Source organism: Heliangelus exortis, chromosome 4 (genome assembly GCF_036169615.1).
Source record: "Heliangelus exortis chromosome 4, bHelExo1.hap1, whole genome shotgun sequence".
NCBI classification, from domain to species: domain Eukaryota; kingdom Metazoa; phylum Chordata; class Aves; order Apodiformes; family Trochilidae; genus Heliangelus; species Heliangelus exortis.
The window spans coordinates 30,582,408-30,604,583 of record NC_092425.1 but is presented as its reverse complement, the minus strand read 5'-3'; the positions used below and the strand labels follow the sequence as shown (position 1 = coordinate 30,604,583).

Sequence of the window (22,176 nt, the reverse complement as noted above, 5' to 3'; positions counted from 1 at the left end):
ACATTTTTGTTTTTTACCATCTTCTCCCTCTATTGGAAGGGGGAAGGGGCAGGGAGAGCATTAAAAATCCTCAAAGTATAAGGAATATTTTAGTTGTGACATAATCCAAAAGTTAGATGTTTGTTTCATGCTGGACAACGCTTGGAATTTTCCTGGCAAGATCTCAAGTTAAAGCTACAGGTGTCAACTATCACTCTGAATTACAGCCTTACTGTTAGTTATACTGGAAAACATAAAATAAAGGTGGAAATCTTTGGGAATTCTAGAAAAAAGAATCAAGCCCCTTATGATTTGCCTGTGTTGTTTTTGAGCACATGAGCTCTATTTATTACTCTGGATAAAATAAAGAACAGTTCTGAAAACAAGGAATCTTCTTCTGAGCTAGGAAAGTGATGTAACTCCATGAAATGAAACTGGACATTACCAGTTCCTCAGATTCCACCTGCAGTGATGTGTACTGGATAAACTCCCAATGCCAAGCTTGTTAAAGAGATACAGTTCACAAATTCCCCAGACACACCTTGTTTTTCACAGGTTCTGTCTTCGCTGGTGTGACTGAAATAATCCTCACAGGATTTTCATCATTTTCACTGACCCCCGTTTCTGATATATCCGAGCTTTGTTCCCTGGTAGCATAATTGAGACAAAATAAAATCAAAATACACAATACAGTAGGAGAAAAATGTTTGCAATTAGTTAAAAAATAAATTAAATTAATCAGTTAATTGCAGCCAGGCCAAGTAAGTTTTAAAAAGAGTTGAATTTGCCTGCATTCACTCTTGTATTTTCTTTCCCAGAACTGGAAAAGGTCAGAAAGGGATTGGTTAGGCACTGAGCCAAACCCCTTATCACAGATACAATGCCACGTAATTCTTTCTGCAAACTTAAAACCAATGCTTTAAAAAAGTCAGTGTTCTTTTTCCAGATAGAAAAAGCCAATACTGACACAGGTAGCAAGGAAAAATAAAGACCAGCAATGCTCAAACTTCAGTTTAATTTACACAAACATACAATAGTTTTAAAAACAAAAGTTAAAAAAATAATCATGATTATTACAACATATATTATGCATACTTACAGAACAAATTCTGAACCGAGTTATAATTTCTTTGGCCTTATGAAATGTAGCAACTAGAGTTGGTTTTCTCTACTCTCCTTAACCCTTTATGTTAGGCAGTTAATAAATTCCAAAACAAATAAAACAACCTTAAAATCTGAAAGTGTAAACTGCTTAAGTATGCTTTAGGACATACTTAAAAATTCTGGATCCACATAAAAATAACCCTTGCTAGAAGAAAGACTGAGTATTACGTTGGATCTTTCCACTGAGATCCTGGTCCTCTTCAGCAAGCTCTTTTTAATTGTTCTTAATCTTAAATATGTCAAAATATTTCAACTACATCAAAAATGTTTCTTTTTACCAATCAGGATTAATCCTAACTTATACATAAAAAATGTGAGTTGCATATTTATTTAGTATTAATTATGAGTGATATCTTCAATTAATGTTTTCTGATTTAACAATATTATTATACTAACCACCAAAATTTCAGACAGTATGTCTCTTCTGTTGTATTATATGTAATTATTGCAAGGCCACACCTAAACACTGTACTGAATTTTTGTCTGCTAAATCTCCCTCCCCCCATAAAGCAGACAGATATTTTACTTATAGAGAACTATTTTAACTTTAAAAACTGAATTAAATATAAGGCACTCTTCAAACACAAAGGCACAAACAACAAATCATCTCTTGTTCTAAAACATGGAAGAACAAGAGAACATGAACCAAAACCAGTTGATGAACAAAATTTCAAACTCCTGTACCTTGATCTGTTTCCTGCAGAAGAGCTCAGCTCAGAGTTCACACTGATATTGCTTCCAGTCTCTGATCCTGTAGTTCTAATATATGGTCTTCTTCCAGTTGCAGATAATGGTTTGTTTACTGTACCTAATACAGCAGTTGGTTTTGGCTAAAAGAAAATGTTTAATCTTAAAAATGAGAACTTCAGATACATATTTAATTTTAAAAATATTTCCTCAAGTATCTGAAAATACTTCTTCTGGATTAAGTGTCTTAATCACGATACCATCAATTTAGAGCTACAGACCTCATCTTCACTTAAAAAACACTATCTAGTTTTCTTTAATTTCTCGCCATTTAACAGCACTTCAATTGCCTTGTTTTTTCTCACTTTGAAGGGGTAGCAGGTAAAGAAATCCTAACAAATCCCATAATATTAGACAGCATTAGAGGAAAAGGTGTGTCAACATCCCATATTTACAAAGCAAAGCATCTCTGGGAAAGACTTTCCAACATGTAATGCAGAATTAGGTTTACTACAACAGTAGAAAATGTATACAGAAAGCCAGTGTAAAAATGTTTAACATCATCCATCTGTTCTGGTGTTCTCTGAGAGATAGTTTTTAAGATCTGACTCGTGTATGCTGACTGGTTTGGCCAGGCTGGGTAGGCAGTAGGAAGTTTCTTTTGCCTCTGGAGAAAAATCATGGAAGTTTTCATAATTGCCATGGCACATTCTTCATGTTACTAAGAGACCATGTTAATAAATTAAGATGAATTCCCATGTGTTGAAGCTATGAGGGAGCAGGCACGAGAAAGGTACCACAGAAGCTGGAAAACATTTGGACAGCAAAAAAGGCAACAATCTCTTAAGGAACAATGTAACTGAAGCACATGTTCAGTAGCTGCACCATCCTAGTGCTCATACTGCATAGCAGTTACTTAAATATATTACTCTTAGAATGTTTTATTTGCTTTACTGAACATTTTATAAAAAATAGGATGCATTTGGTGCAACTAAGAGGAGAGAGAAATCGTTTAAGGGAGAAATGAAAGTGTTTCTGCACAACCAACAGGCTGCAAAGTTCTGGCACCTACTGCCACAAGAGACTGTGAAGGCAAAGCATTGGGAGGTTCAAAACCAGAAGGGATTAAATATGTGAACAAGTCCCTAAGCAGACATCAAAACCAACAGCCATAGATGCACTCCAGTCTCCCATCATAAAATACTGTGAATGTTGGGGGAGCATCAGGGGGAAGGTACTGCAGAAAGCAGCTAGACTTGCATGCTCTCCCTAATAAATTGGTTTTGGTCTCTCTTGGGAAGGCTGTCTCAAATAAGCAAGATTTTTTAGTTAACATAACTTTTGCATAAATTGCTCATTGCCTTATATGAAGAGAAATGTATTAAGTGCATACAACCAAACAAAACTGCTTCTTCAAACTTACCAATGCTTCACTGATTACATTTGAATATTATCAAAGGTGAAGCTATTACAGCAGTAGACAGACTCTTCTGAGGTTACTTTTAACACCCCTCTGGTACTGGCTGCTGCTTAAGGTCACCTTCTGTCTGCCTCCTCCTTCCCTAACACCTTGCCAACCCATCTCACTGAGCAGCATCCAGGCAAGGGTCAGAGGGAAAATGGAGCAAGGAGAGGCAGGATTCTGCCAGCTCAGCAAGCCTCACCCAAGTGAACTGCTCTGATAGCAGAAACTTTCAATATAAATGAAAAAACAGTTTAAGAAGAAGCAATTTTTAAATAATAATGGCTATGGACAGAGCTGCCCATTTGTGTCTACTGTTACAGTGAAAAACTATCACACAGTTCTGCTCCAGCTGAAGACTTCAGAAACTAATACAGTAACAGTTCATGGTACACAGAACATGAAATTGATAAATGCATATTAATTTTATATTAAAACCATTATTTATACTGTATTTTACAGGTCTGACAGCATTCTTCCACTAAAAATGCTGGTTTTTTGACCTAGATTACAAAGCTTTCCAACATAATTTAACCAGAAACTAGAATGAAGGAAAAACTAGTTTTGTGAAAAACTGTAGTTAATCAAGAAGCTATGCCTCAGTCAGTGCTCAGGCAACAATCTTGGTGTTACCTACTCACCAGGTAGTATGTTAAATGCAGTCATTATGCCATCAAAGAGAAGAATTATAAATTATTGTACACGAACTCTTGATACAGTATACCAGGACATTAAAAATAAACCAAACCCAAACATACAAGGAAAATGTAAAGAACTGCAAATTGTCAAAATACAGTACCTTTCCTGTCAAAAGAAGAACCCTTGTCTCTTCTGAAATATAATTCCTGTCATTACAGAAATCCTATATAAAAATTAAAAAAAAAAAAAATTTATTTGATGTCTCAATCTTGCAGTTGTTTTTTTTAATATATATACAAGACTGACTTCTCAAATTAGATGCTACTATCAAGTGCTGCAGATATTTTGCACCATACAACCTGACAAATGAATCTAATAAAGATAGGTCAAAGTAACATTTTAAAGATTTGCAGTATGCCATACCTGAAGTTGGTATTAATTTTTTTCTTCCTGAATGACATGAGTAACTTGAAGTGAAACAAAACTGCCCTATTTTTCACTTTCATCTTTTTAATAGGAAGTCCAAAGAAAGGAAAAGAGGTGTTGTTTTCTTTAAACAAGTTTAAAGTTGCTACCTTAGTCACTCTTGAGTACAATTTACACAGATCAAAACATAAACTGAATGCAGGCAGCTATCACACACAGCAGCTCCCTGTCAAGGTGGCATCTGGCATTTAGAAGTTATATAAACAAACCGAGTTTTTATTAAACAGATTGGAAAGGCTGTTAATTAACAGTCTAAGACACTGAAAAATATAAAAATGTGTTCTTCTGTACAAACAAACCAAAACATCAGGTTTGGTCCAGAGAATTACCATGGTTCCACTTACACTTTTTAAAAGTACACCTTTCAAAGAACAGTAGTTTTAATGCCAGCAATAGCACTATACTAACCAAGACTATTACTATGCAATAAGAGAACCAACTTGCACAGCAAGCAGAACAGCCAAACAGCTGCTGACAGATACAAAGATACCATGGACAACAAAAAATAATTCCCTCCCTTTTTCTATGCTTTGCATTCCAATTCAGATACCCAGGTATAATATTCATATATTCTCATATATTCAGATGCACTTGTAGAACACTAATGAAATCATCAAGCAATACATGCTAACATATCAGTATTTAGTCTAATTAGCCTAATCTGGGTACAAACATTTCTGGCACACATTCATAAGGCACAGATAACACAGCATACAGCCAATGTTAAAAAATCAATTGTTAAGGACAAAATATATGCATTTTCTCACTCATGTTATTATGTTATGGAGATAATCAGCTCTCAATTATAAAAAATAAAGTATTTCCTCTTATTATTTCAGAAATATATTAACAAATTTACCTTTTCAGGTTGTGTAAAAAATTTGGTTGGCAATACAGGGTCCTTTGGTGAATCTGCATTGCACAAAGCACTTTTGCTGTTTATTACACATAGCGCTACATCACATACTGTATAAAGTTTCTGAAGAAAAAAGAAAAGTATATTTTAGGAATTAATTAATGTTTTTACAGTGTACAGAGAACACAGTTCTTTAAAGAATTTAATCTCTGTGTTAAAATAACCACCACTTAGAACATGTTTTGTAATTGCATCATTAACCATACTGCTGACTCTTCATACAAATACAGAAGTCCCCATTTTTCATATGATGCTATTTAATAAAAGCTACAAATACTTTACATGCCTATGCTGTACAACAGAAGCTCTTGCTCCATCAAGTCACAATAAATGGTTCCTCATCTCTGCTAGAAACTAAGAGGTTTAATGGTGGCCATATAATACAGTACTTCCTCCAACAGCAGAACACACTTATGTAGGGAAACTAGGCAGTAGGAGTTAAAATAAGGCAGGCAGAAACAGGAATAGTTAACAAATTCTTCATTAAGTATTGTGTGCTGAAGTGGTTCTGAAAGAATGAGATTGGCAACATACAGAGTATGCTTGCAATTAACACTCTCTCTAAAAGACCATAAAAATGTCTGAGCTAGTGCTTTCAGATTTCCTGCAAATCCTGCTCAACAACTGCTTGTGAAACTCTCAGCCCATCACCCAACACTTATCTGAACTGCATTTCTTACTTCATTGGCCTTCGGCTCATCAGGAGACTGAGCATCTCGGGTAAGCTTGATGTTTTCTGCCATTTTTTTCATGAAGGCATGGCTATTGTTCTCATTCTTTGTCATTAAAACTTCAAGCATGAACCACAGGCACCTAAGAAACCATAAAACCGCAGGAAATTACATTCCAGCTTTTATACTGCAGCTCCTTCATATAACAATGCCTTTAAAAATGTCAGCTGTACCAGCTTTTTCTTAAGAAACCACAATCAATTTGAAGGTATCATAAACAGGTAACATCATCCAAAGATGCAAAGAGAGCCTAGACCTTGAACACACAGAGCCTTAATTGTACTCTGAAATAAATCTGACAAATTACTGTGCTTCTCTGCTATATTTGTAAACAGTGGCCAACCAATCAACTTTTTTCATTTCCAAATATAAATAAAAGCAAAAATTCTGTTCTTACCATCATCTAGATGGCATTCTGCAATGACTGCCTTAGGCTATGTCTATGTTCCTTATCAACAATGTTCTTCCATGACTGTACTCAAATCAGGCTTAAACAAATCATACTGCTGCTAGAGAGTTACTCACACTGTGTGGCTTAACACTGGCACTCACACAGCAGAGGAGATCCAAAACTGAAGAGGTTAGTAGAGTCTTGCTAATGCTCCATATCAGAGGAAAAAAAACCTTACAGACAAACATCATGGAATAAGCTTTCCAAGTTTTCTTTCTTTAAGTCTGGTTTACTTATAGGGAGAACCCACGTATTTTGACTAGAAGTTTTTTTTAAGAATTTTTCATGTATGATATAAGGTACAACTAGGCCATCTACACTGATTTGCTATCAAGCTTCAGAGCTGCACATGGTTAGAGGGTCAACAATAGTCATAGTATGGTAAAATAATACTTAATTGGTAAATACATATAGGTGGATTACAGAAATGCAAACTTTGACACTAGCTAATTGAATTCTGAAGCTCTGGAAGAAAGCTTATATTGTAGAAAGAGGCTAATAAAAAACTAGAAAAACAGCATGTCTGAACATTAGAATCCTCTGTCCACAAAAGCTTCAATCTTCTTAAATGATACAAATTAAAGACTGTAATGCAAGAGATGAAGGAACATTTCTCTCAAAAATTCAAAGAGAGGGTTGTATTCCATCTAAACACTTAAAATAGTTGGTGTTCAAACAAAATAAGACATCTGTATTCCAACTCAAATGCAATCAGCCAGATACCTGTAAAACTACCTATTCACTATTCTAAAGAGCTTAAATGGGATGAATACAGGACTAATAATGTACCACACTGACCCTGCCTCTCCAAAACCTCATGTCATCTGAAGATTACTACTGAGAACAAATTTTACTCTCCTAATTCCAGTTAACACAGGTCAACTTCAATAGTTTGATTTCCTCAGTAAATCAAGAAAGTAAACAAATCATTATCAACCCTGAACAACATGCTTCCAGAACTGGGGGATTTAATGTATAAAAAAATGTGCACCTAGAACAACACAGTCACATAAAGCAAGTTCACTCTCATTTCAGTTTTTTTGTTTTTGTTTTTTGTTTTTTTTTTAATATAAATTCAGAAGAAAAAGACAATGTCTAAAGATTAAAAAAAATACCAAAACAAACAATCAAACCCAAATATACCTTTGCAGGACAAGAATAAAAAACTGTATAAGAACAAATAGCACAGATCATAGTTCAGGCAAATACAAGCTCAGCAAGTTCCTTACGTGACTTTATTTAGGCCACATAAAACCAAGATGAACCAGGGAGACAACTACAGAACAGCCTGTGAGTCTGCTTTTTCAAGTTCACAAACATTTAATGTTTTAGAGTCAATACTATGACTCTCACTACTCTTGAAAGAAACACTGTATTACATTATATGAGAAAAATGTTTTGCGTTTATCTCAGAAGACTCTTCACAGAAGTACTCCTGCCAAAATTCCTGTACAGAGTATTTCTTTGTTTGGAGCAGTCCCTTGGCTAGTTCAGCCAGGCTGTGACAAACATGGGAGGAAATCTGACAACAAAGGACAGCTATACAAGGGGTGTCCAAAAAAGCACTGTGCACTAGAAAGCACTTCTCAGAGAAAGCATTAACAACCACAAATCAGAAGTTGTTCCATGCATTTTGGATGAAGTACATGCTGGAGAATGCTTTCAGATGCTGCCAGGAACAGGGAGTCCTGGGACAAAATGCACACTTGTTAATTAGGTAAGAAATCTTCACTAAATCCAGGTTCTGACCAGGTGTGAGTCAAGTAACTCAGGAATCAGAACAAATTAAGTTTTTCATTTAACAAAAGAAGCAGATTTGGACTCTATTAGGTAAAGGTGCGAAAAGAACGAAGATGTGAACTGGTCTATTTGTAATACTGAAACAGCTCACAGTCAAAAAACTAAGACAAATCCAAACCACTAAAACTAAAGCTGGAGGGGATGATATAAGAATTTTTAAAAAGTGTTAAAATATAACTGTTTCTTAAAATTCATTACAACACACAAAGGAACAGAAAAGTTATACTTGAGTACGAAAGCTTATTTTGAGGTATACAAGAAGGTCTCAGCCTGGAAACAGCACAGAACAAGCCTCTGTAAAACAGGCTTGTGTACAATAATCCGTGCTGAATAAATTAAGAAGCACTAAGACTGCACTGCAGATGAACAATGCAAATAATAATTCAGCAGCAAGCTTAGCATGAATTCTAGTAGGACTGCACATAAGGGAAGGAAAAATTTTCCAGTGAAGCAGGAATCTGATTCAGCATTAGTGACACTGCATTTTTAAGTCTTGAAGAAGCTCTGTATTTTATAAATTCCAAAATTTCTAAACTGACATTACTTGGCATCTTGGCATTTGTTAATAAAGTCTGCAAATACTCCTAGGCACAAAAAAAGAATCAAAAATCACTACTTCACTTTAAAAGAAGCCTTAACAACTCACTAAAATTGGTATACTATGGTGTGACCTACAGGCTTTCAGAATATGCTGCTAAACAGTTGTTGACGCCTTCTTTACTTGGTTAAAGTGCTTTCCATTTGCAAGATTACTGTTGATAAAACAAAGAGTTTCTCTTCCTAATCAGTTTATTCTAAGCACAGAAAAATTCTAAGCATAACAGTTCTAGAATCATGGCACTTACTCTTTGACATCACGAAGCTGATCAACATCCTGAGGTTTTGTGAAATCTGGATCATGTGCCAGTAAATGAATCATATATGGTACCACATATTCGGGCAACAAGGATAGTAGTTTTTCTACAGTAACAAAAAAATAAATAACTTCCCTATTACTGACACATGCATCACAAGAAACACTTTTTAAAAATATAACTTTTTCAACTAATGGAATGTAAAATTTCAACTTTCATTTTCTCCCTACAAATTTTACTTTTAATGAATCATTAAAAATAAACGAACAAGTTTTATTACTACAGAACTACGTGATCTTACTTCAGGAAGCTTAAACTATCAGGAAAAAAACCTTTATCAAGTAAAACAACTACTACAGTAACAGCATTGTATTTTACACATATAGTTCTCAGCAATGTATAGAAAAGTATTTTATGGTTTATGCTAATGCTAAATTCAAGTAAATTTAGATTTGAATGTGTCTAATATAAATATATGGAAACAAATTATTATCCAGTGTTTCTTTAAAAAAGTAATTTGCTCAAGTTTTAATGATTACTCTTTTCCATTTAGTATTTGATTACTGTATTTGTAACAATTTTATTGGAATACTAACCATTAGCCATAGGATTCTGCTTAATATATTCTCTTCGTATACTGATGTTTTTGAGCAAGCACTGCCTGGCATGTGCTCTTCTCTCTTTCACAGGGTCTTTGGCACACAAAGCAAAGATTGCCATATATTCCAAAGGGAGCAGTAATTTCACAAGTGCCTTATGCAGTTTCTGGGCAAATATCTGCCTCACTTGGTAGCACTCATCCTACAGCAACATAAAACAAAGAGTACAACCATAAAAAACTGCCTTTAAAGAAAAAAAAAGCAAGCCTTCAAGGTGGAATTATGAGGAGACATTTAAAAATATGAAGAGGTACAGCACAGCAAATATTTGAAATTTCATGAACTCTTATGCAAGCTGCAGAAAGGAATAGAAAACACTCAGATGCAGCAGCAACAAAAGCTCAGATGTAAGGACTGTGAATTCAATTAAGAGTCAGTTAATTTTAAATGCAGTTACTTACATTAATGACAAGTGCACAGAGCTGGAACTGTTCTGGGGTAATTATTTCATGGTAACAGGGTTCCTGTGCAAGCTTCATTATTGCACTACCAGCAGCTAATCGCAGTCGAGACATGTCTGATTTACTGTACAAACATGAGAGAAGGGGAAAAATCAGAACAAAACACAGCTTACCACAACTATTCTTAAATTACTTCCATGTCAGTATTTCTTCCTTTTACAAAAATTGGTGAGCCACCAAAGTTTTTTTCTGTCAGGTCAAATCAGATTTCTATAGCTTCAGGTCAAGCTACATTAACACAACCAAATTTGTGAAAATAAGGTGCTCTGCTTTTCCCCAGAATACTGATACCAGTAAAACAGTGAAATGAGAAAAGTCCATGTTGTTTCTATATCACTTTCTAAACAAAACCAACACTTTTTACACCAATTTTCTCTTTTCTTCCCTCATCCTCAGAATGAAAATTACATACACTCTACCCAAGATCACCCAACTCATGTGTTAAACCTCATTACTCAACTGCTCACAAGGATACTCACAGAATCAGCCTGGTTGGAAAGGACCTCTGAGATCATCAAGTCCAAACCTTAAACTCCTGCATGCCTTTTACTCTCTAGTATGTTGTTTACTACCAAGATACCAACAGGATTCTGAGTTATGAGTATTAGTAAATTAAAACAAAGAGGAGGCATTGAGCATATATTTATACTGCCATTCCACTCCTAATACTAAACTTAATCAGATCCATTTTCCATCATTCGTTACCCAACTCTGTGCTCACCTTAGAATTTTGAAAAAGCTCAAAAGCAACTAATATTCTTTGAAATTGTGCAACAAAACTGATGGAAGCCTGAAAGGAACAAAATCTGACCTGATTCGCTTCTGTTCTGTCAGGTCTCCTTCACTGACAAGCATGGCTGACAGTAACCGGAGTGTGGAATTTGCAGATTTTGACTGGTTGTTTTTCATACCCAACAGCCAGCGTACCAAAAGTTTAATTGCTTGCACCTATCAAAAATGAAAAAAATCAACCATGAACTGAGTTCCTAAAGTTGAGAATGCACTAGAAACTTAACTCTGTCAACCTGACATTTCCAAAGACTCCCATTTATTAAAACAGATACATTTGTAAAGCAACAGAGTGAAGCAGTAAATATTTATAGAGTGAAGAAGGAAGTAGCAGTCCTTATGGCATCAGGACATTTCAACTGTGGTTCAGTGTCTTCTCACAAGTGCATCTAAAGGATGCAGGATACTTGCTACATAATTAAAAATAAGAGCAACTAAAGCAAGTTTTCTAAAAGTGGCCATAATTTGATTCAAAGTAAACAGCCTGTAAAAGATGAATGCATAAAATTCATCAGGGCCTCAATTTATATCAAATCTTTTTACAGTCAGGAAAGTCAAATTACCTTTCTTGCAAAGGAAACTAAAAGTTTTTAATATCTTCATTTTCTCAAGATTCAGCATAATTCATATTGGTAATATGAATACCAAAATGCATAGTTTCTATCAGTTCTATAACTGCATGCAAAATCCACAAAAACTCTCAAACACTGCATATTCTAAGGAAACTCATACAGAAATACTCAAAGGGATTTACATTAATACCCTCAATTGCACAATTTGGGAAAAAAAGTAAATCTTTAACCTCAGATATTCACATTGTTACTGAAAGCAGATCACTTACCTTTGCTAGTACTTCTGGAGAAACCTCTTCATCTGGAGACCACAATTTTCCATTTTTCTCACCTGTTGACTACAGACATTCATCTAAGTTTAAGAACTGGTTCAATCCATACAGAAAATGTAGAAGTAAAAACGGAAAATGTCACAGACTAAGCTTGCTTTAACAAAAAGATATTTTATAATGCAATTATTACTGTAGTAGCAATTTACAGAACATTCCCTTAGTGACTCATTTACCAAAAAAGCTCTATTCCTCACAGAGATAACAACAGGCAAACAGAATAGTAAGGGCTTAGCAAAAAAAGAAAATCTTACCCTGTCATTCATTAAGAGATCTTTCACAATGAAATTTGCAACAACAGATTTCATTGGAGAAGCAAACTGATCAGGAGCCAACATAGAAATATGACCCAATGAAACTAATGGAGTTATAAGTTGTTCTGGTACATCAGCATTCAAGCTTCTACTAAGAGGCTGAGGAAGGAAAAAAAATAAATCAAGATTAAACTAACGATAAGTAAGCTAGCATGCCTAAAAATAATTTATTTTACCAATGGATTACTTATAAGTTTCACAGTTTTTTCATAAGAATTAATAAAGGTAGCAAATCAAGATGGAGACAGAATGCTAGTATGTCCAAATTAACAACAGTGACCAAAAAATATCCCCAGGTAAGGGCAAAACAAATTTATATCATCTTCCTGTTTTAATGGTGAAACACGTTCAAGGTAGAAGACATGGGAAAAACTCTCATTTCTATTCACAAGTTGTGAAAACTTACATTGTAACTGCAATGGCAGAAAATAACAGCAGGTTTAAGAAAACCTTGGAAACCACTAGGGACATTGGTGATGAGTATTTCCCTTACAGGTAACAGTCACCAGGATAAATCTGTGCTGCTGTGACCAATACCCTCATACTGTATTCTGGTACTGGGGAGGGAACATGCAGTCTCAAATAAATTGAACTAGACATCAAACTCCAAAAGCTGAATTCAAAGCTTTTCACACCTTTGAATTATGCAAAGGTTCAAAGACAGCCAAGATTAAGAACCTAAGTTATTTTACAAGTTAAGATTAATAATATTATTTAAGAGATTACAGTGAGAAATAATAACCTCTCTGCTCTGTTTGACTTTTTGTTTTACAACTTCTCTAAATTAATAAATTATGTGAGCATTAAGTTAAATGAACTTACAGTCAAGTAGTAACACCTCCAGTGAGAAAGTGCTGTATGTGCAAAGAACTTAAAAGCACAATAATTTAAAATTGTTTGAAGAGAGGATGTTATATCTCATTTACGATCTGCTAAATGCTCATGGGATTTAGTGTGGATCATTCCAGCATATTTAGCTTATTTCCCCCTAACTTCTGTGTAGGCAAAAAGGAGTATCTTCTCTATCAGACATCAGAATATTACAAAACCATGACTTTGCGACACAAACATTAATATTTGCTATTGTAAAATGAATGAGTTCTCTCTACTACCAGGCACCTGTAGGCTCCCTGACCTCATAAATTATCTGTTAATAAACAGTATGAATTCAATTAACATTTATGACCAATATCAATTAAGAACAGAAACAAATCTTAATAATGATGACATACCTCAAAAATCTGTGCAAGTTGCACTTCTTTATTTGAAAATATGGCATGTATACAGTGAACAGCTTGTTTTGCCTGGTGAGGAGTGCCTCTTTTTGCTTTCTGATGCAGAATTGGAATTAGTGTTCTGTGAACATTAAACAAAATACTTCAAAATGCAATTTGCAATCTATAAAATATAAAGCTTTTCACCTATACAAATCTAACCTCACCATCTCACAAATTAAGGATTCCTTGTAAGTTTTTTGAGAAAAGGTCATAACTATAAAGTTAGAAGCAGGACGGAACTGTATTTAGTAATAATACTTGAACATCCGACTCTATACATTTAAGCATAAAAAAAGCTCACAGGGAAAAAAAACAAACGTGAAAGAAAGTAATGATCAAAATAAGACTGTTTAGGAAACAAAATGAAAGATGAGGGGAAGCTGACAGGTTCAGCTAGGGTAAACTCCTGGGATATTATCCAAGCTTGGAAGTGACAGGGCAGGGAAAAAAAACCCTATTAAAAGCCAGGAATAACCACTAAATATCAATGTATTTATAAGCCTTTACTGCTTTAACTGAGGTCTTAATTGCAATGGATACTCAAGTGAGAACTACTTTGTTCTGAGCTTTTACATTTGAATTCCCCAAAATCTGTCTGCTGATCAGGCCACTTGAGAGACCAAATCGAGGTTGGTAGGACTGTTTGGTTACACACCTGAGAACATGCTGGAACACAGACCTGTCCCCTGAGAAGTCACTGTCTGAGACACGTGAAACTCGTGAGGTTTACCACAGAACTCAGTCAGCAACTGACACAAGAAAACATAATTCTCTAGAAAACATCTGACACAAATCTGTTTTAAAAATTCCTTTCTTGAAAGCCTCAGCAACAATGCAGCACTCAGCACATAGATTTTTTTAGTACTCATCCTTCAATGACACACTGCATAATCCAAATGGTCAATGAGGTGGAAGGAGAGCTCACAGGGTTGAAAGAATGAAGTCTCATTTTTCTCAAAACCCACACAAAATCCAAAACCGAAGACCCCTATAATACCACTAACCACATCCTAAAGTAGAATTTCTCGTCTCAAATCTGCCAAGATTCCACAAACTGGATTAAATAAGAACCAAAATAGTGACGAATTCAGTAAAATCTACAGCTAAAATAAGCTTCATAGGCTAACCTACAGTTTTCATAGATCACTTGAACCAAAATACCTTCCTGATTATGAGTCAGCAACGTGCACTTGCAGCACAAAAAGCCATCTGTATTCCGGGGTGTATCAAAGAAGCATGGCCAGCAGGGCAAGGGAGGTGATTCCCACCCTCTGCTCCCTCTTGTAAGACCAAGCCTGGACTACTGTGTTCTTGGAGTTCTTGGAAAAAGTCCAGAGGAGGGCCACAAAGGTAACCAGAGTGCTGGAGCACCTCTCCTATAAAGACAGGCTGAGAGAGCTGGGGCTGTTCAGCCTGGAGAAGGAAAGGCAGACCTTAAAGCAGACTTCCAGTATCTGAAGGGGGCCCACAGGAAATTCTTCACTGTGAGGGTGATGAGACACTGGAAAAGGGTGCCCAGAGAAGTTGTGGATGCTCTATCCCTAGAAGTGTTCAAGGCCAGGCTGGATGGGACTTTAAGCAAACTGGTCTGGTGGAAAGTGTCCCTGTCCATGCAGGTGGATTGGAACTAAATGATCTGTAAAGTCCTTTCCAACCCAAACCATTTTATGATTCTACTACATCCCTTGTTTATCATAAAGATTTATGAATACATGACTTTTTGAACATCTATTGTTCCTGAGACTTCTTTTTCTTTGCATCAGTGTGAACTTTCAGAACATTAACCTGACCTGCTTGCAAACTATACCAAGGGATAGACCTCAGTTTTGTCAGTTTAATTTTCAGGCTATTTGAGACTGCTCTTCAGCAATACCTGGCTAAGGCATGAAGCCAAAAGAAATGTCAGCAATACCAGGCTTCTGTGACAGAAGGTGACACACTCCAGCACAGTCTTGACTGAACTCTAGTAGGGAACTACAGACAGTTGGGACTACACTGGCAACTATACTGACAATGGGGATTGCTGGTCTTTCTTCTCCTCACCCCTACAGATGTCTAAAAATGTGTCTTATATGAAACTGCAACAATTTTGTTTTGCCCAAAATCTGATTCAAATCTGTGACAATCACTAAGGTTACATCTCATCTTCACTGAGAACTTAAGATGTACAATGGTATGCATTTTAGTATAATAATACCCAATACACTATTTCAATATATAGGAACTTGAAACCTGTGCTTAGTTAGTTACTAACAGGCTAATTTTAAGGTTTTAGATTTTACCCACAAGGTTTTAAATAGTCTGTGAATACCTAGTAGATTACACAGCTTTAATCAGCAGTTAAAGCATGAACTGCACAATGACAACCTATAGACAGACAATTATTCTTCGTTGGAAATTCATGCCTGCTTTTGGATCTTGTTTCCCAACAAACAGAGCTGTTAACCATCAGAGATTATATTTTTACTCCTTTACAAAGATAAAAAAAATGTGTGAAGGACAGACATGAGTAGAAATTATGCCAGGCAATTACATCATTGCTGTATTTTTGTTGTTGCTTATTTTGTAACCTGGGAAACACTACATGCTGGGTTTTATGCATCTATTATAAGATTTTTAAGAAGTACATAACATCTTCAATAAATACTCAAAAATGTGACAATGCAGGATTTAAACATTAAGGGACAGAAATGTAGTGAAGGAATACAAAATGGAAAAAGAGAAGCTGTTCTTATCTACAAGAATATAAAGTAACTTTAGGTGCAATACTGAATAAACTATCAAGATGCAGAATTCCAGGTATGAAAAACTGCACATAAAGAAATACACTCACGATCTTATCTGCGGCAAGTCTGTTTCTATTTTGTGACCCGTGTTTCTGAAAATCTGTATGGCTGCCTCAGCTACTTTATCATCTTCCATCCTGAGGCACTGCAGCAGAGATTCATAGGTCTCTGCAGAGTGGAACGAGGTAGGATGTGTAAAGGACAGAACCTGTAGGTACACATTAAAACAAAGGTATATTTATTAATGGTAACTGAATCATAACAAAAATTATGGCTGTTTATGAGCATTACCCTCAGCATAAATAGCTATTACATCTTCATGTGACACTATGACATTCAATTATGTTCGTTTTGGAGAAGGTGATATAGGCATTTTCAAATTAACTCATCTATGCTTTTTCCTCCCCTTCTCCAAGTATTTTATACTATAGCATATTATTTAAAATTTAAGCATTTATTAAAATGAACACATACTCAAGACTATCCATTTACATTCTAACACACTTAAGAATGCCTTTTTTTCAGCTTAACTTAAATCTTGATTTTTCAAAAACAGAAGTCGCAGAGAAGAAAAGAAATCAAAAAGGTTAAGATAGCTACAAAGAATACATAGATTTGCTGTCCTTTTAATCTAAATCTAATGAAATAACACATTCTGTTAAGTAGGAGAAACATCAAAAAAGAAACTAATCATGCAGAGAAGAGAACAAAAGGCTATCCCAAAGCAAAACTGGACCAAGCATAGTAAAGTAAGGTAGGGAGAACAATGAAAATTTGCATGTATTTTGTGTATTCTTTGGATTTATCTTATCTTGGTTTCTTCCACCAGAGTGGCCTACTTGCATAAGTATCAATGTGTGAAATAACATTCTCAGAGACATCCACATCACAGCAACAAAATCTTCAACCTTGGGGACTTCTCTTCTGAGCTACATTAGTTAACAGACATTACTTCCTTACATACTTCTGTATAACTCTTTCTACCATTGTTGCCATTACCAGATTTGGTTTGATATGTCTCAAAAACTCCACTTTGTTCATTCACACTTCTCAAAGGTCTCATAGTAATTATGTAACCTGTTCCCTCCTGTGCTTTGCACTGCTCTTCATAACATATTGAAAATAAAGTCTCATTAGTGAACCGCCAAATCCATAACAGATGTTTCCAGCTATTCCAAATCCTTCTTTCTCCTCCAGCCATTTCTCATCACCACACAAATTCCCCCATCCCCCTCCTTTTTTTTCCTCTACACAACTTGGTTCTTGCATTCATTGCTTGCTTTCCTTCCAGTATCATACAGGCCCCAAACAATGTGCCTCTCCCACTTTCCCCATTTCTCTTCCTCTCACTTTACTTCACCTTCTTCTGTATGACTTCCTTAAGCAGAAACTGCTTTAATTTCTGCTTTAATATGTGTACTCAGGCTGTTGGCACCTTTTTCAAAACATACTTCTTCCAAAACCTCTCTTTCATTATTTTCCCAGAGAGTACTAATAACCAAACACTTTCATACGTTAAAAAGTTATCTAAACAGTAACCATGTTAATATTAAAACCATGCTAATATTAATTCATTAGTCATACCACTTTTGTCCCTTCCATTACAAACTATAGCTGCATGAACGTAGATTACCTTGAGAAGTTCAAGTCCTGCACGAATTGCAGTATCAGGACTTACACCCTCCTCTTCATCATCTGCTGTCCCCTCTATGGATTTATTCATAAGTTTTACTAGTGCACTGAAACAAGAGTTAAAAAAAAAAAAAAAAAAAAAGCAGTAAATTAATGGGACCATGAACAATGTAAAAGGCTAGAGATACCAGCAAGATTATTTGGTTTTGGCAGTAAGTAGAGGGAAGGCAATAGCCCATTGGGAAGGCAATAGCCCATTGGGAGGGAGGTGTTGTGGTGTTTGGCTTTTAGTTTTTGTATCGTTAAGGAAAAACACAAACAAACCCAAGCTATTCCATTATTCGTTTTCCTTCTGACTTAGCTTTGTGCAAAATTAATTATTCAGGAAAAAACCAAAACATAACAGCAACAAAAACACCCCATCATGTTGGCAGCATTCAGATCAACACATAGCTGCATGAGTTTCAGAATGCAATTATGTTGTCCAACAAGTCTCAAAAGGAATCCAAGCACTCTCTTGCACAATCCCACAAAAGCTAATTAATTCAAATGCTATATGGAAGACTGTGTGGCACTTAAGCATATGAAAATTATGACCATAATTTTCACCTTGAGCCCCACAAATAGCAGTTTCACTGGGAATTACCATATTTTTAAAATAATTTCCAGACAGCACTGCAAAAAAGAAAAAAAATTGCATTCTCTAGGCTGCTGGAAATGAAGACATCTATATAAAATGTTTTGCTTTTAAAAAGCCTATTTCCTGCTGTGACAAACTTGTCTGAATCCCATGAAAATATTTTTTTGGGGGGGGGTCGGTCATTTAAGTAATCTTTGAAATAATTAACGAATTAGTATGATCTTTTAAACTTACCTAATGGCTTCTGAGTCAATATGTACAGGGGCAATTCTTTCCAAAAGAAATTTGACCATTTCCAGAAAAGGATTTGTTGGCTGCTTCGGATTTGCAAGTTTCCGAGCTATCTCTCTCTACAAGGATGTTAAATACACACAAGAATTATATTCATTTTAGTTACTTCTTAACCTCTTGAATAAGCTAAATATAACTACTTCTTTTAACAAAATCACCTTGATTGGAAAACACCTTCAGAATCATCAAGTCCAACCACTAACCTAACACTGACAAGACCTCTCAGTTAGTTAATTAACTGAGACTGTCTACATAATACAGTGAAGGGTATTTTAAAAGGTGGCTACTGTTATCTCCAAATATTTCTTTACCACATTACATTGACATTAAATATAAGTTGCATTAGATTTCAAATGAGACTTCTTCAGACTTTTTTTTAAGGAATTGCAGGACAGACACAAAAGAGAAGGGAGAGACAAGTGCAATGTAGACAGAACTTAAAATGCCCATGCTGACAAGAGTAATCCATGATCTGCAAGTCATCTATTGCATGTGTGAGACTTCATAAGCAACAATGAAAAAAGCAGCACTAAAAGCTACAATACTGCAGATGTGCAGAAGCACTACACTACCTTGGCTCCAGCAGACCTGTGTACTTGCCTACAATTGTTTTGCATCCAAAAATCTTTTTCCCCTTTGAATGCCCCAAGTATCAAGAACATCAAATTCAGCTGCAAATCCAGCAGAAGGTGAATAAGATGATCTCTTGTTTTGAACAGAAGTCAAAAAATCTCTGAAAAAAATGACTTCATCTTTCTTCTCCTAAAATGTTGGATGCTGCAGACCCTACAAACTTGGAAATTGCCCTGTTGTGCTGAATTATCTTGACAAAGAGGGAAGAAATCTCTCTCTTGAACTTGAATCACCGCATTCCCAAACTGCAAAATTTACTAGTTTAGAAGACATTCCCTAAATCAACTGGTTAGGACATCATTCTCAAGGTCATTTTGCTGTCCTCCCTAGACAGTTTCAGTGCAACAAATCCCATGAAGCCTGTTTGCTTGTTGATGCTCTCTATTGTGATTTCTGTCAATTAAATCACTTGTTATTTTGGGACCATAATGAAAAAAAGTCTGTTGTGATAGTAAATCCCTGGAAAAGTCCAATTCAATATTAAGAGGTGTACTTTCATCATAGAGGTTAAATAGATGAGCAAGTGAAAGGCAGAAAGACTTATTTCCAAATTACATTCTCGGAATAAAGATAATGACAGGCAGATGTTATAGTATGTGGCTTGACTGTACTCAGAGGAATCTTCATCAGTGTCAGAAGACAGTTTAGAACTCTTACCATAAAGGAGATACTTGAAAGAAAAAATATTTTTCAAATACTTGAAAAGAATTAAACTACTTTATGCTTGATGCTTGTAACCCTAGAAAGGAATAATGCTAATATTTCCTTAGGAAGCAAGACAACTACCATAAATTATATTTTCAACAATCTTTACAGGTTAACCAAAAAGGTATTTTATGAAAATTAGAAATACATGAAAATCATGCTAAGAAACCAAAAGAGATCATTAACTCTGAGTAACTGTTTTAAGCTTAAATATTTAAGGTATAGAAGTTTGCTATTGTACTTCCTTACCACACAGACATCTGCCTGTTTACAAGAACAGGTAGGGCTAATTAACAGTTCAAGCTGGGACCGAAGTTTCTCATCATCACCCAGAACCTGATTGAATTTCTTCACAAAATCTTGTGCTTTTCCAGGATCTGGAAGGTTTTCTGTATGATTAAACACAATTTAACATTAAATAATTTGCCACTTTGGTATGCCAAGATTCGAAGAAATGCAATACTCAGGAATGCTGTAGGAACAGTTCATAGAGCTTATTAACACTTACTTGCTATGGTCATCAGCTTTCCAAACATGGCAGCACTGTTTGCTTCTGACTGAGGACAAAAGCAAAAAACAAAAAAACAAACATATCAGCAACATCTCCTTTATAAAACATACCTTTAAGCTGTTTGGTGTTTTTGTATTATAAACAAACATCAGACTAATGTAATGGTATCATTAGCAGCTGCTACACACAGAAAAATGGAAAAAAATTCTTGCTGCATCAAAGAACTGCAGAAATTCACTAATTCACATAACCAATCAAAAACAATTATTGGAAAAATACCTGGAAAAAGCCCCAAAGAACCAAGCCCACCTCCACATTAAAACCCTGAAGTAGTGCCCTTCTATTTAAAGTATCTCATAGTTTGAAGTTATGTTTTGAAGTAAAAATTTATTAAAACTTTTGTTTTCAAAGCCCCTTAATGTGCTATGTTACAACATATTAATTCATTAAATGTGTTAATCAAATGAGAAACAAAAAAGGTCTGTGAAAACAAAAACAATCTTAAGAATTTTTTTTTTAACTTTTTCCAAAGTTATTGACCAGTAATATAAAATAACGGTCAACATAAGGAGGCCACCTTTAAGCATTATTGGAAGCAACTTTACTTATACAGAATGGAACACTGTCTACATAGGCAAAATCAACAGAGTAGTAATAGAGTCACACTGAAAAAATAATATTAAAAACCACAGTATCTGGTCTACCAGGTCCATTGGATCAAGTATTAACACTAATAACCGTACAGTGGGCTGCTTGTGCAAGTCCAGTAGTTCTCGTACATGACTCCTTAGCATGTTCTGGCACTTCCACATCTCATTCAGTGCTCTGAAAAAGTGCAAAACCAGAAAAGTTTACCTATTTGCTCATGAAAAGAGCTTGCTTGATGTAATAGTAAACAAGACTGTTTAATTATTTATCTTAAAGTACAATATCTGGGTATAATATAAACCTGCCAAGTATTAAAAATAACTATTCCACACAAAGTGGAACTGATTTTCTTTTCCTACATAACATCACTTCTCCCATTATTGTACTTCGAAAAATTTCACATATGTGGGACAACCATAGTATGTCCCACTCAAATTATCTTGAAAATAAATATTTTCAACATAAAACCAAGCTACTATCAACCAGATTTCAGTTATAGGTAACTTCATCGCAGGCCCTAATAATATAGACCAAATTCAGAAGTCATGACTTGAGCATTTTTAACTTTTCACTGTTCTCAGTAGATGAAAACAAATGCATTAAGCCACTCTTCTCAAATACCATACTAACTTTTTGTCTAATGGACATGTGGCATTTGAAAATAGAAATTAAATGTTTTGAAATACAGTTGCAAATAATGCTAAGCATAATTCGCTCATATTTCTATTTAAATTGTGATAATACAAGTCTATATAGATGT

General features: G+C 35.2%; 1 protein-coding gene across 3 annotated transcripts in view; it reads right to left on the bottom strand.

Annotated features, from left to right (window-relative positions):
- The window catches only part of PDS5A (PDS5 cohesin associated factor A), a 78,421-nt gene that overhangs the window by 5,477 nt on the left and 50,768 nt on the right, over positions 1-22,176 (bottom strand). For 2 of the 3 annotated variants that reach the window (XM_071743702.1, XM_071743703.1), the window contains exons 14-31: positions 21,512-21,593; positions 20,766-20,814; positions 20,507-20,646; positions 18,863-18,978; positions 17,990-18,095; positions 16,404-16,564; positions 13,526-13,649; positions 12,234-12,392; positions 11,920-11,988; positions 11,101-11,237; positions 10,230-10,353; positions 9,766-9,970; positions 9,161-9,275; positions 6,014-6,146; positions 5,277-5,396; positions 4,092-4,154; positions 1,828-1,973; positions 521-626 (exon numbers count right to left, since the gene is read on the bottom strand). In XM_071743702.1, coding sequence (XP_071599803.1) covers positions 521-626; positions 1,828-1,973; positions 4,092-4,154; positions 5,277-5,396; positions 6,014-6,146; positions 9,161-9,275; positions 9,766-9,970; positions 10,230-10,353; positions 11,101-11,237; positions 11,920-11,988; positions 12,234-12,392; positions 13,526-13,649; positions 16,404-16,564; positions 17,990-18,095; positions 18,863-18,978; positions 20,507-20,646; positions 20,766-20,814; positions 21,512-21,593 — 2,155 coding nt within the window. Of the gene's footprint in view, positions 1-520; positions 627-1,827; positions 1,974-4,091; positions 4,155-5,276; positions 5,397-6,013; positions 6,147-9,160; positions 9,276-9,765; positions 9,971-10,229; positions 10,354-11,100; positions 11,238-11,919; positions 11,989-12,233; positions 12,393-13,525; positions 13,650-14,905; positions 15,175-16,403; positions 16,565-17,989; positions 18,096-18,862; positions 18,979-20,506; positions 20,647-20,765; positions 20,815-21,511; positions 21,594-22,176 lie in introns of those variants that run through there. The other variant, XM_071743704.1, reaches the window with a different exon arrangement.